Source organism: Ptychodera flava, chromosome 21, assembly GCF_041260155.1.
Source record: "Ptychodera flava strain L36383 chromosome 21, AS_Pfla_20210202, whole genome shotgun sequence".
In the NCBI taxonomy this organism is placed as follows: Eukaryota; Metazoa; Hemichordata; class Enteropneusta; family Ptychoderidae; genus Ptychodera; species Ptychodera flava.
The window spans coordinates 13,466,613-13,482,370 of record NC_091948.1 but is presented as its reverse complement, the minus strand read 5'-3'; the positions used below and the strand labels follow the sequence as shown (position 1 = coordinate 13,482,370).

Sequence of the window (15,758 nt, the reverse complement as noted above, 5' to 3'; positions counted from 1 at the left end):
AAGTCATGGGGCGGAGAGGTGCGAACTTGGGGATATGGCTAGCGGGAGGGTTACTGTGTTCGCTGGGAACTTGAAGGGGAATTGAAATAGTCAGAGGAAATACTTTCAGAGCTATAGTTGAAGAAAATTACTATAACGAAATGCATATACTTTCCAATCCAAAATCTAAAAGTTAAAAATACTACTTTACAAGGGTATATTCATACGTATTTCATTGCATTTTCTCATATCGCTTGATTGGCTGCCCCTGCGGTACTGGGATTCACAGCACAGCAGGGTACACACAACCTGCTATTTTAAGCTCTCGTGTTCACACACGTGAGCTAATGTCGCAGTGATGTCTATCTGTCTGTCTGTCTGTCTGTGTGCTCGATATCTCAAAAACGGCTCGTAAGATCAGAATCAAATCTAGTACATAGATTCAGTTTGCAAATGACAAGAACTGATTAGTTTTTAATGGGTGCGACTTGATTACTTTTTGCTCATTTGCATAATTAATGATTTTAGGAAAAACGGATATACAGTGAAAACGACTGCACATAATTCAATGAGGTTTGCTACAAATGTTGATCACACCAAGATATATCAGCCTTGAAAGACATATAGGGGTGACATGAAAGATAATTGCTAATTTGCATATTTGATGAACTTTTCTAATTAGGGATATATATCTGAATCGACTCGATCAAAATTTACGAAACATGGTACGCATATTGAAGATACTATGATTTAACATTATTGAAAGTCATTAAGCATTTTTACTTCGGCCAATTTCTAATTTGCATATTTAATAAACTTTCCTAATTAGGGATATACATGTATATCTGAATTGACAAGACCAAAATTGATGACACTTGTTATGTACATTAAAGAAACAATGGTATAACATTATTGAAAGTCATTAACTGTTTTCACTTCAGCCAATTCCATATTTTCATATTTAATGAACTTTCCTAATTACAGACATATATCTTAATTGACATGACCAAAGTTCATGAAACTTGCTACGTACATTAAAGATACTATGATATAATATTATTGAAAGTCATTAAAGAGTTTAACTCCAGCCAATTCCTTATTTGCATATTTACTGAACTTTAATTTCCTAATTAGGGATATGCTCTGAATGGACCAGACCAAAGTTGATGAATCTTGCTACATAAATTGAAGATACTATAATACAACAATATTGAAAGTCATTAAGCATTTTTACTTCAGTCAATTCCTAATTTGCATATTTAATGAACTTTCCTAATTAGGATATTTATCTAAATTGACTTGACCAAAGTTGACGAAACTTGCTATGTACATTAAAGATACTATGATTCAACATCATTGAAAGCAATTGAGCATTTTTTACTTTAGCCAATTTCTTATTTGCATATTTAATGAACTTTCCTAATTAGGGATATTTATTTGTATTGACTTGACCAAAGTTGATGAAACTTACTGTGATTCAACGTTACTAAAAGTGATTTAAAACTTTTACTTCACTTAGCAAAATCCTAATTTGCATATTTTATGAGAGCATTTCAGTTAATTGCTAATTTCCATATTTAATGAACTTTCTAAATTTGGGATATGTAATTGGATTTACTTGATCAAAGTTGGCAAAACATGCTATGTATATTGATGATTATACCAGGTTATAACAATATTGAAAGTTATTTCGTATTTTCATGTCAGCTAATTTATAATTTGCATGTCTAATGAGCTTTCACAGTTTGGCATATATAACTTGATAGACTTGACCAAAGGGAATTACACTTGCTATATAAAGTGGTGATACAATGACAGCAGTCAAAGAAATTAATTATCTTTATTTCAGCTAATTACATATTTGAATACTTAATGACTCTTAGAATTAATCTGAGGTGAATATTGTTCATTATGTTGATCATAACACTTCCAATGAAGTTGCAAACATGTGGCAAGGTTCAAATATACACATAACTTCAATATATAATGAAACACGTGAGCATTTTCAGTTCATATCTGGTTACTTCAAACTAGACAATCTTTTGAATTGAATGTTTCAACACTCCAGTTTAACTTTGAAGTCTATCTCTGTATAGCTTTAAGATGATCACACGGCACGGCCTGACACGGCCTTGGCTCTCGGGCCCTTCCAGTGAAAGAAACGTATTAACGCAATCCATGTGCCTAGTGTTGCTTGCTAAAGGTTGGCAATGCTTTTCGTATGAGAAAAAGGAAAGGCACGTTATCTTGTTGATTTATAGCTAGTAAATTGGTTTCTTGTGTCCGGAACTAAACGCGTCGATGATTCGCGCTTTTAGATCAGAAAGACAACTAAATAGCATACGCAATGATCGCCCATTGGGCTGTGCAGTCTTTTGATAGGTGCACAGAGAGGCGCATTTTAACGGTGTGACATTATTTCTGGTTCGATGCACTTGTACAACAGAAACTGCAGTTTAATACACGGTCTATTTTACAGAGTTAAAGCCCGGTCTTACCCGCTACGCCAAAACAAGACATTTTAGTAAGACACATTGGCCAGGTCGTGATCTTTTCAGGCAGGTTCTTTTGCCATTCACGGTTTTACTATCACTCTGATTCTTTCATCGACAGTGAAGGTGTACCAAAGCTGAATGCTATATCACCCCCTCAAATTGTGTCAAACAACGTTATTGCTCGTCTATACGATAAGTGTATACCCAACCTACTTCGTCGGAATGAAAAAGACGACTCGGGTTTCTCTCACAATTTGAATGATTTAAAGGCCTTCTGACTTCAGTTTTGCCTTATTTTGATTTAACACAGGGTTTTTATCAGATAAATTGCGAATGTGCATCGTATGACGGGACCGTTGCCCGAAGTTTAAACACGCCTCCTGACGTCTACTAAAATGTCGATTTCTAAACATGTATATTCATAGACACTGTAGAAGCGTCGCTTATTCACTGAACCAATTTTAACAAATCACGGCCGATTTGCATAGAAAATATCGCGACGGTTTTGAGAGATATCCCTTCTAGACTACGATTTCAGAGGATTTCGAGCGTGTTTTCGGAACCCTTTCAGTACTGTACATTCTGTACCAATTCCGCCGATTGAGTGATTTAGGATAACGTCGTCGGACATACAATGGCCATGGTGTTACTAGAAGTTTCATGCAAACCCGGGAGGCAAACAGTGCGTGAGAAAAAAAACGTTGTCACGCAAAGTCCCATAATGCAATCGAAGACAATTATAGTCGCTGAATTCGCCCGTAGACGGTTAAGAAGTATTGCTATAGAACTTAAAAACAGTCAAACATTAATAACTTGAGAGACACTCTGCCACAAAAACTTTGTATGTGTGTTCAAACAGGGCTGTAGACTTGAAATTATCTTTGATACTTGCGAAAATAGTCATGTCTATAAAACTGGACAGCGATACAAGAAATCTCATTTACCCGATTAGACTATATGCTGGAATTGTCAAAGGAGAAAGGCGTCCATGTAAGATCGGAAGTCAAAACGTGCTATGCCTATCATAGGCAACATAAATTCAATGAATAGTTTTGTCAGCGCTTTTCTTCTGTAAAACCCAAATACATAGTTTTTATTGAAAGTTATGAATAATATTCATGATTATCATGAAAAATCAAATTTGTATTCAAATATGCATCATACGTGTTTAATTAAGCTGTTGAAGTCCTCTAGAACGATTATCATCAGAACGCTGAAAATGGCAGAAAGTAATATTCGGTAATTTCAGTGAATGTCAATGATTTCGCCATTTTCCCCCGTTCCCCGCACGTCTTGCAGATATCTGAAACGTACAATGCGTGTGTTCATTCTGTGTGTACGCACAGATTTCCCTCCAAAGAAAATTCATGAAAACGATGAATGGAGTGTTTCTTTGACTCATCAATTTCGAGGAGCTATTATAGTACAGTGTCATTCGTCTTCCAGCAATGCTTTTTTCCCGTTTTTATCGACAGTCACACGAAACAATCGAGTGTCTGACTACTTCACCCCCCCCCCCCCCCCCCCCCCACCTTGAATAGAAATGACGAATAACAAGCTCTCACGGTCACGCATAATGGCGCAATTGAAAAATGAGCCCAACGGATGTCACCTTTTGCGCGTTATCCTCGGCCAAACAAAACAAAAACAAGACATCTTTCATTTCATTCTAATTAATTGTCAGTTCAAACATATGCACGGTGGTTAGTGAGTCGATTGGCGTCATACTTTTTCCCACGGAGAGTGGATTTCGCTTTGAAAGCTTTTGTACACTGGACTCCATTGAAATTCTACAACAAAACATTTTTCAGATGACACGTTGGTTGGAGATGCGCTGTATCTTGTCAGTATACCAATGACAGCACACATTGTCTTAACTTTTAATGCAATTACAATATTATATCGGGGATGCAAACTCGATCAGCTTGTAGTACCCTCCCGCTAACCTGGGGGTCTTTTCTAAACGTGGATGTTTGCTGCCACGCCATTGAAGTCAATTTTGAAGTCACTTCAACGGCACAAAGTCGTCTCACGGATTTTGTTACATTTTTCACTGTTACTCTGTTTTTGTTGTCCAAGCGACATGTATAACATCTTTTTACACGGGTGACAGCCTTGGAGGTGACAGGCGCGTAACTGCAGCTATTCTCGATACTATACCGTTATCAGGTGTACGCAGCATATCCAATGCCACGTGTATCTGAGAACATACCTGTACGATTTACGATCCTCCATGGCGGCGCGTAGATAATGCAGTCAGTCTGCAGAGGCGTAGAAGGACAATAGGCAGTATTGGATGTGTCCCTTTTGCAGACTGATACCTCTCCTCGTGTATCCGTGACAAGACTGCCCGAACACTTGTTGATTTCAGCAGACAGTCCCATTCCTACACTTATCATCGGCGCACGCATACGTGTACCACGACCTCACAGCATTCCGGAAATTAAACATCGCTCAAACAACTCCATTCAAAGTTAAAGGCGTATTTCTTCTTTGTTAACAAACTTTTACCCCATTATAGTCCAACAGCCGGTTGGGTAAGCCTGGCTTTGCCTTTTTAAGTTTTTTCTCGCTGGATTTTGTTTGGAAAGCCCACCACAAAAAAAAATATAGTTTCCGGCACTCTGTTAGCATTGGGCATTATAGGTTAATTAGCATAATCAAAATGGCCGCCTACTTGTCACACTTTGTCTCAGAGAGAGGATTGAAATAGTCGGTTTATTTCATTATTTCACCTTCATTTTATTACCAGGATCTTGCCAGAACAAATTTTGAAATTATGAAATTATAACTTACCATTTAATTGTTTGTATGACTTGCAAATTTGCATAATTTCAAGATGGCGGCCAGCTGTATTCCCTTCTGCATAATGAGTAACGCAACATTCGTTTCTATTCTTTTTTGCCAAGATTTTGCTAAAGATAGGTTAGAAATTAATTCCTTCAACTCGATAAGTACTCATATAATGTGCCTAACATTTAGTTTATCAGTATGCAGGCACTAAAAACATAATCTCGGACATTAAACCTGGACACCAAGTTTACTACTGAAATATCACGTTTCTTTTTGCTGGTCCAAAAGTACTATTTTTCACAAACGGAATTGATCCGAGATTATATTATTAACAATCTGGGTCTGGTCCATGAGCCTTAAATTTTTTTTTAGTCTGGGACTGATCTAAGAAAATGCACACTAATAAGGTTTACTTTTTTCAGTTGCGAGGTGTATGCTGCCTTCAACTAAGGAGGTTCCTCTAAAATCAATGTTTTCGGCAGTATAATAAATAACTTAAATGAAAAGACAAGTCTTTAAAATCACAAAATCGGATGTATAAGTATAAAACACCGTGACATAAAAATGACATGTCGTTCGGATAAATCGGGACAAAGTCATTTTACTGTATCCAGTTGAAATTACTGCAAGGCGGCCATATTTGGAAATGTCAGCCATCTTGGAATTCGTGGAGGCTAATTTTGTTTTCTCTCTAAGTGATATGGAATAAATATTCATGTTCAGTGACATACTCGTATCATAAAACAAAACATTTTTAAGAAAACTTATTCTAATCTGCTCGCGCTATTCTGTCAAAAATGTTTCGAGCATATCAAGTAAGCGATATTTAATTTATGCAAATTAGAATTCAAAGTTGATACTTTTCGATAACTAATTTGTTCCTACTGAAGTAGTAAGAGAAATATGCAGTTACTGCAGAGTTGAACCATATGAAGTCTATTTGTATTTCTTCCTTTGGAAATCTATAACAATTTGGCGGTCATTTTGTTTAAGCTAATTATCTCAAATTGTCCAATGCTCACAGAGTGCTAGCAGACGTATTTTCCCATTCGATGAGCTTGTCAAGCAAAATCAATAAAAACACTGAAGAAGCTGAAACAAGGGAAGAAAGTGGATTTGGCCGCCGGACTATTAATCCTGGATGCCAATCTTGGAGGGAAGAAGTTGCAGTCTCAGAATTACAGATCATTATGCAAGGGAGAATAATTTAGTTGTCATGGAATCGCCGCTTCTGCTCTAGCAGATTTCAATTTTTTTAAATAGCTGCAACCTTATACATTCGCATTGTAATTATTTTAGTGCTGTCGTAAAGAACTTAAAATATCTATTCAAAGTAACATGGAAAAGCGCTAGTTTAGACCCCGCCTTGAGAACATTTCAAAGACAATGTTGCAATTGCTTTACTTTTACATTTTGCATTTTTGTTTTACATTTTGTGGTGCAAAAATTAACAGTGTTTTTTTCTGGGAGTACAATGTATGTTGGAGTGCTCAGAATTTATTCAGAACATGCCACTGCGTGTCTATGCAATGTCTCTGTTATTGTAGACAGTTTCTAAAATCTAGAACCTATAGATCATCAGTAACTACGTAACTAAAGGGAGCTTTCCTTGGTTTGTAAATATATCATCGCCGGCGTTGTAGCAATGCCAAAAATATCTGATGAACAATATTTTTCCCCTCCGGCGTTATCGTCACGTCACGTCGTTTATATTGTTCAGTATCTTAAAATTTGATCGTTGATAAATAAACTTTCATGACTACTTTTCGATATAGACAAGATGAAGGAAATAATATTAAGTTTTTTTTCGATGCCTGAGTAATACATGCTAATAAAGTATCGTCTGTTGTACCAGACCACAACTTTGGTACCGAGTAGAGCTGTTTTCACAATGTCGACACACATCACAGCATGTTTCTACATGATTTAAGGTCACGATTGACTGTAGCAAAACACCTGATCTTTTTTATATAGAGATGTATAAATAAATTACCAGATGGACGCTGTAAGTCGAAATTTGTACATGCACTATCTTTGCCACTCATCTATACTGTCGAGAGCATTGGCATGAATTGGACTCAACATTTTAACCTTAAAATAACATGGTTGATTTACACACAGTCTACCAGCTTTTTCTTTGCTAACTTAATTCAGTTCATAAAGGTAACGTGTACTTATTTATTCACCCTAGTGACGATAACAAGATGCGATTCTGACTAATTATTCGTGCAGTCAAACAAAAAAACCATCGATGCCTCAACGGTCAAAGAGATTCCCGAGGAAGTAACCTTAAAATAAGGTCATTCCTACAAAGTTGTACTTCAGAAAGAATCGTGTCATTAAATATGCAAGAATTTCTTATTTCTGATTTTTTTCCTAATGTAACTTCATGTGACAAATATTTGCGAACAGGCGAGCACATAGAGTGCATGTGTGGGTTAAAAGGGGCGTTCAAATATTTACTTACGAAACTCATGCATTGTAAATGAAGGTATGAAACATTCAACTTCCGGTTGGAAGACACGTGTCACAATTTGTACTGATGTATTGAGTTCATTTTAAAACACAGATATCACTTAAATTCAAATATGACGTCATAAAAAATTGCTCTTTGATCTATATAAGCCGTGGCAAGGTAACTCTACTCCAAAAGTAACTGCGGCTCTATGCGCCTGTTGTGGATAACAGCACACGCATGTGTAAATTAGAATCCGTGTCGTCGGGGGGGGGGGGGGGGGGGGGCTCATTTGCATTCGAAGGAACACTACCATTGATTACATAGGTTTTCAGTATTCTGAAGCACTTCCAGTCGTTAACTCATGCAGAGATATTTCTGATGTAAACCGGAAACAACTGGAATATCATCACTTCCTCCGGTCCCTCATATCGGCAAGAAAATATCAACGAACTTTCTATATTTGCGGCGTGGACAAGTCTTGTATACCGAAACAATGAACATCCTTTTCATAATTAATTAACTCTAAAAATGACCTCTTAACACGGCTATCTTGTCCTTTTAGTTGTGTCACCGAGAAAGTACTCATAAATCCTGCAGATAAATCAAACCTATGACACAGACGTTCTAAGTACATGTGGCTCTTCATGCCGCCAGGGAATTCAAACAAATTTTACCTGTCGAACCTCAGTCCTAACAGCTATTATGGGTGACCAAACTTGAAAATTTAGGTATATACACTGGAGAGACGGAAGAAAAAAATTACCTGTATTGTGGATGATATCGTAAATTTGTGAAACTCGAGGAACATGTACATAATAGACATGAAGTGTATGACTGTTCTCATTATTGTATTATTGTCGTTATATTGCTCTGCAATTCTGCATCGAGCACTGTGCATACAATTCCCCAAGGATGACCCATCATAAGTGTTGTATTTGTTTTTGTCGGAGGTTTCAAACTGACAACGTTCATAAAATACATAAAATTTCATTAAAATATATATATATATATATATATATATATATATATATATATATATATATATATATATATATATATATATATATATATATCACAGTTAGTGTTTTTCCCCTAAAATTGACTATTTAGTGTATAAATTTTCAGGCTAAGAAATCAGATTTGAAAAAAATACCAATAAAGTCAAGACTGAGATCTGAAGGATATTATAAAAACGATCAAAAATGATTTGAAACTATGTGATACGCAAATTTATATATCTTGTACTGTTTCTGTCTGTCTGATAAATACGGATGCATGGAAATTAAGTGATATATATTATTACTTTGTTCTTGAAGATATTTATGATATATATATATATATATATATATATATATATATATATATTATATATATATATATATATATATATATATATATATATCCTGATAGTCAAGTAATAACCATTAACTTGTTCAATTGTGACTCCGAGTTTCAAACTATTACATGATCATCAGAAAGCTGGTGTTTCTGTTGTCAGCACATAACGTACTTTACATGGAGATTGTACACAGATGTCTATTGTTATTGAGGTACGTAGGTGAAGCTAATGAAGCCATTTGTTCTCCTGACGACATTTCGACACCATTTATGTCCTCAATTGTTAAGTAATTAAATGTTTCATGATCTGGACTTTTTTTTTCTGAGGCACAATGCAAGTTGCATGGGTTGTTTTCGTTGGTGTAGAATCATATGCTGCTTTGGAGACAATAGACCAGATAATCTTGAACTCGTGACCCTTTTGTTCAAAAGTCCAAGCTATATTTGAGGAGTCTGGTGCTGTTTTCTGTCTAATGGTCGTTTAATTAACAGCGCGAAAGGCGGGGAACACAAGCTCATGCTATGTACTCTACTATAAATAAACTCTAAATCGCTCTGCGAGACTGCATCGAGCACAGTAAATGCCAAGCGAAGATACGACTTCATTTCAATATATATATATATATATATATATATATATATATATATATATATATATATATATATATATATATATATATATATATATATATATTTATATATATAATCATATTGGAAATTTATGCATGATTGCACCCGAAATTTGAAACTGATTACAACCATAATGATTCAACAGATATAAAATTGTATTCATGCCGCGATGCTCGATTTATTAACAGCAATCAAATAACACTAATCGTTGCGTTCTATGACTTTACAACTGTATGTATTGAAACGATTACTAACGTTTAGATATGTAGGTCAGCATCATCACAGATACAGCTGCGACAGTGACGGCCCTGGTCGCATGGAAATTGCATGTGCACTTTAATTGAGAAACAATTTTTTCGATTACATATATTGGTACTTTGAAGGTTGCCCGCTATTTTTATCACAAGATATGATTCAACACCAACAGTATGAATATTGAGCTATCAATGTGCCATATGTCCATCTAAAAAAAGATACCGCAGTTTTGCTATCGATTTCATTTGATATTAAAATCTGCCGTTATAAATCCCTACCAGGCTTTACAAAGGCTCCATCGCATCTGCGCATTTTCCCTTCTTTCATCAGTTTCATCTTGAATAGAGGAAACCTACACTTTTTAATCCTGCCGACGTCAAGGATTGTGATGTTGAATTCAACGGTTTTCATTAAAAAGTACAGTTACACCGAGGGCATTATGACGGCATCCTTGCTATTGAGCCGGCTGTACATCTATTCACACTAAGTTTTGCGTGCGAAAACAGCGCCATCATTCTGCATTCACATATACTCCCTATTCATTTACCTTTGAAAGGGTCACATGTCGATATGAAAGCTTATGCAATTTGACGAATACTGTATTCCTTCTACTAATGTTACCCTGTTAATAGCAATACTGAAACATTTATCTTCAGCTCAGAGTCGGAGCTGAGGGGTTCCAGCCGACATTGGCTGGTCACCCCTTCAAGCACATTATATTTCTCACCGTGCAGCGGTGCTGGTGTGTACAATGCGTCGCACTTTAGAAAGTTTTGCTATAGGTATTGAATTCATGCCCTGATCTGGACACAAACGCGCATAAGGTTCAAGTAATGCAATATGCATATGCTAGGTAATGTACCTTTTCCCTGACAAATATGGAAACAGCTCTTTATTTACTGCGACGGTGTTTATTAGGCATAGCACGAACAAACTTCATTTACAAGGGAGTTGGAATAATTTTGACTGATATTTTTTGTCCCAAAAAGTGGGAATTTTGCAGGGAAAGTTACTGACATAGTAACCTTATCAATTTGAAACCAAATAATAAGCATAGTCATAAAGCAAAATGCTGTCAGGACCAACAAAATGTATAGTTCCACAATATTAACAACTTCATTATTTTGCCAAATATATGTTAAAATATGCGTAAACATAAATTATATTGTATCTTCTTCATTTGCTTCTTAGGTTCAATACAGTTTTTGTTCGGAAAATTAATGAAAGTCTCACCAGTTTAGATTAAAATTTCATAGACGTATCCCAATCATTTTGTAATGATACGGGTGATAACAATATGCTTTTTTCCCCAGTGTACTCTTTAAAAACCAGCAACTTTATTGTGATTGGCATGGCATCAAGGCCATAATAGAAATTTTAAAATTTCAACACGTGGAAGGCAATGTCGATTATAATAAAAAATGTTGATAACAAATGTCCTTTAAGCCAGGTCACAAAATTTCAAAGATGGCAACAAAGGGAACGATTGAAAGAACAAGCGAACGTCCATGGTGCCCAGCAGATGAATGGGAAAGGTCATTTTAATACATAGTAATGTTAATGATATTTTCTTCCTGTTTTTTTTCAGGCGCCCAATGACAACAGACGGTTTGTGTTTACGTCCGTCTATGAACCAGATTCTGTAGAAATCGAATGACAATAGGCTGAGAAAGGTTACACTGAACAATGGCGTGAAAGGACAAACATTGAAAAAATTGTAAGGTCAATTTTCACAAATGACTATAATTAGACCATTATTTTTTTCCATTAACCATTTAAGAAAAGTTTATCGATTGTTTAGTAACGCCCTTGATAATCTACAGCCACAAACAGTAGTCTCGTTAGCTAAATGCATAGTTTGTCAAAAAGGGTCCTTGATAGTTTTAGTCGGTTCAATCAAGAGTTTTGATTTCCCAAAAGGCATCGGTCGTCCGTTGCGCGTGTATAATATTTTCGGCTCACAAACAGTTGTTTAGCGAAAATGTCATCAGTGGTTTCTAGTTCGAATCACTGTGATTACCACGTATTGGTGTCGCTAGTGCAAAGAGAACGTTACTATATGTGTTGGTCTAATCATACAGATTTTTTCGGTACATAAGTAAAACACAGTTATATTACGCGTATTGTGAGCCTGTAGAATGTTATACGAGTCAGTAAATCTTTCAGCAACAAACTAACAAACAAACGAACATACAGGTAAGAATCGAAGAGCGTTGCAAATGATCCATCCGTGCAGCGTATTGGAAACCTGTATCCAATTAGCAAGCTGAAAGTCATTATTCTTATTTAATTATTTCCAACAGAAAATCAGGTAGACAGCAACCCTGGTTTCAGACTCCTTATGTTGCAGGTTGTAAGTACCGACAGTCTACCAATTTGATAAAAGCTTCCGAGCCGCTGCACATTGTCAGATTCATATTGATGCGTGAGGAGGGTTTGAACCGATACTCATAGACATCCGCTAAAGTCTTAATTGGTCAGGTTAGATTTATTTATGCAAATTTACTGTTTGACAAAGTGACCTGCACTTTCGGTCCGCAATGCCCCTGTGTATGTACACCAAGGCCGGCGGAGAAGGGTGCGTACATGTCTGTTTACGTAACTTATTTTTCACACCTGCGTAATTGATGGATTCAAAGTTTAACTGTAATGGGTTCTAATTAAGACAAATATTAAAGAGGCACTCCCACTTGGTAACATTTTTAAAACACATTTTTTTAATGCCAACGGTCGATATTTGACATGGCGACTGCAAGCGGATCGCGAGATATCGATAAAAACATGTCCTCAAAAAAGTTAAAGTTTGAATTCCGGTGGCCCACCTGAATTCAGCTTCCGAACATAGAACGTTCGACACTGGGGCCATTGTCAACTAAGCTATGGAGTACGAGTCTACGCTGACGCTGCTGTACGCCACAGCAGTACCACTCGCGTCGGTGAGCGGTCATGTCCCATGGGAGAAAGCCGAGTCCTACTGACTCGGCAAAAAAATGAAAAACAAAGTTTGCTGATTCCACCAGAATTCGCATAGGTGACTAGCACAGATAGGTGCGGTTGATACATAGTATGCACAGTGGCCGCCGCGCCGCGTGGTATGCGCGCATACCACACGCGGCGGCCGCTATGTATCGAACCACGCGTAACTGTGTGGCAGACGACAAAATGTAGTCATCAGAGGCAACTAATATTTTACACGTAAAAACTGATATCTATGTGGTATTGTTTAAAAATGTAATAGTCGCGCCAGCGGCTTACTGACTACGCATGCGCTTATTCATAATATACTATGCGAGTAACCGGAAGTGTACCCTTCTTTCGTGGGCGCCACCATGTTTTTTTTTTTTGAGTACTCGTAAATAAACAAATACGAAACAAATTACTATGATATAACATGCCTTTTATAAAATATACCTCTTTTATTAGCCAGTAAGTTATTATGCACCTTGTTGCTGATACAAAGTATCGTTAATATAGATAAAGGGAGAAACTGTCGTGCATATGAACGGGGGCATACGCAAAGAATGCTGGGATTGAATTATAGAAGAGCGCCCCCTGTGTCAATAATTAGATTCAAAAATTGCCAGTTTTTAGACGGAACGCTGTAGTTTTCAGCTTGCAAGTGGAAGGTGGGCAGTGCGGTTACCATTGCAATGATAATGATTGCATAATACGTCCCTTGTTTAACGCAATAGGCTGTTATCATTGTAAAAATTGCCAATTTTTGTCCAAAATGTTTACACGTTACAGAAAATCTATACCTGCACTGCTGCAGGGTTTGACGTCGTGTACGTACGTGAACTGCTTTCATCAGAGGGAAACTGGGCATAGTTGTCATATAAACGTTTATGAAGTACAATTAATTACATTTTATCATGAATCAATACAAATAACATTGCCAATCTTTAATAACCCCTGGCGCGACACCAAGGGCTGAGCCCTATATAATATTACAACTGATTGAAAATAATGAAAACGACAAAAACTAAGGAGAAGTTTTAAAACAGAATTACCAGAAGTAAAGGCATTGATAATGATGTATATAAAGTCATCGCAGCAGGAGGTGAATTAATTGCGTCATTCGAACGTTTTCAGACTCCTTAGAATATCGTCAATCAGCACAACAACACACTTTCGGGGGATTTCGGGTCATAACCAGAAACGATCGTAAAACTTCGGGATGTGAAAAATACGCTCGGGAAATGACATGCTTTTATCGATATATCGCGATCCGCGCGGAGTTGCCACGTCAAATATCGACCGTTGGCATTAAAAAAGTGTTTTAAAAATGTTACCAAGTGGGAGTGCCTCTTTAATACGCTCTTCGAAAAGTGACGTGTAAAAACATCTGAATCGATTCCGACTTCAAATTGTGAAGGATTTTGCAGTGATATTTTCACCACCAGAAGCGACTGCGGTAGGCGCGCTTTAGGAGAAAGAATGACCGGGATAAAGACTCAATCCCAACCAACAACGAAGCGATACCCTCGACAGTTAAAGGGACGGGGTCTTCCCGTCTGCGGCTGCGCTCATGGGACACACAACAGGTCTGTTGCTATGCGCAGCCTACCACAACATCCCGTATGCATATGACTTTTTTTAACATTATAATGGCGGCTGCACCGAAACTGGTGACTACGGTCGGAGTTTATTTCGTAAGGTCTCACATTAATTTGGAAGCCACAAAATTGATTATCAATGAACATGCATCAAATACTGAATTTCCCCCACTTTTGCTCGACATTCGCCCCAATTTCTGGTTTGAAGCAATGTTTGTCTACAAGAAAGTTGCGCAGCCGCACGCGGGACGATCCCTCCCTTTAAATGCACATATTTTAAGCTGTGACTAATCTCATCCACAATTATCATTATCAAGTGGCATAATCTAAATTCAACAATAACGCTGCATCAAAATTATTTTGCTATTTTTCCTGTCCTAGCATTTATGGATGTTAGAATACTAAGCGAATCCATTGAGCCGATCTGCTTTTATGGTCCTGCCGATTAGCGCTACGTTGCTTGATGTTCGACTTACCAAAATTCACATGTGTAATTATGATTTCAGACGACAATGATGTTACGTCATACTGTATATCTATTTATGGGTTTCATGAGAGCCTGGCCGAGTGTGCACTGCGACGTGTATCAATCTGCTTTTTTCGTCACCCGAACAGTAATGACAGAAGATTGTTTCGACGATTCTCAAAAATTTCCATTCCCCTGTGCCAAAAGAGCTGAGTCCACAAAGGATTGTATTGGATTCCATTTTGGATTCTACAAGATTACTTGGCAGTTTTGCTGAAAACTGAGTGAATCCATTATTTTATCTATTATATACTGTATATCAAAATGGATTTTGCAAAGTGGATTCTGCTACAGCTCTCTCGATACGGAACATTTCACAGTCAAGTGTTTTCTCCTTCGTACGACTCGAAATTGTCCATTTTCAAATTACCTGCATTTGTTTTTTAATGACACTAAAAATAATGCTCCGAAAATTTTCTCGTTTACAAGGCTCGACATTGTCCTGCAATTTTCAAATTACCTTCATTTGTTTTTAATGACATTAAAAAAGTTGCTTATCACTAATTACCCACGGCAGTACCTGTGCCACCAATTAAAATCCTGGACGCCTTTGAATTTTGAAGTCGAACGTCCACACTCTTAATTATAGTAGGCAGTTGGACGTCTATGATTATGACATCGGCAGGTGGCACAAAACAAATGTTCCAAATTAAGTTCGTCGCAAATGACATACGTTTAACGAGGTCGCAGATAAAGTAATTGACGATTGTTACACAAGGCTAACCGTC

The 15,758-nt window shown here is 37.0% G+C and overlaps 1 protein-coding gene across 4 annotated transcripts in view; it reads right to left on the bottom strand.

Annotated features, from left to right (window-relative positions):
- The window catches only part of LOC139121466 (TWiK family of potassium channels protein 18-like), a 124,007-nt gene that overhangs the window by 64,807 nt on the left and 43,442 nt on the right, over window positions 1–15,758 (bottom strand). Inside the window, exon 1 of one of the 4 annotated variants that reach the window (XM_070686364.1) lies at window positions 4,687–4,896. The exons of the other annotated variants lie outside the window; for them this stretch is intronic. Within the exon in view, the coding sequence (XP_070542465.1) occupies window positions 4,687–4,709 (23 nt within the window). The 5' untranslated portion in view covers window positions 4,710–4,896. Of the gene's footprint in view, window positions 1–4,686; window positions 4,897–15,758 lie in introns of those variants that run through there. 4 annotated transcript variants of the gene reach the window in all.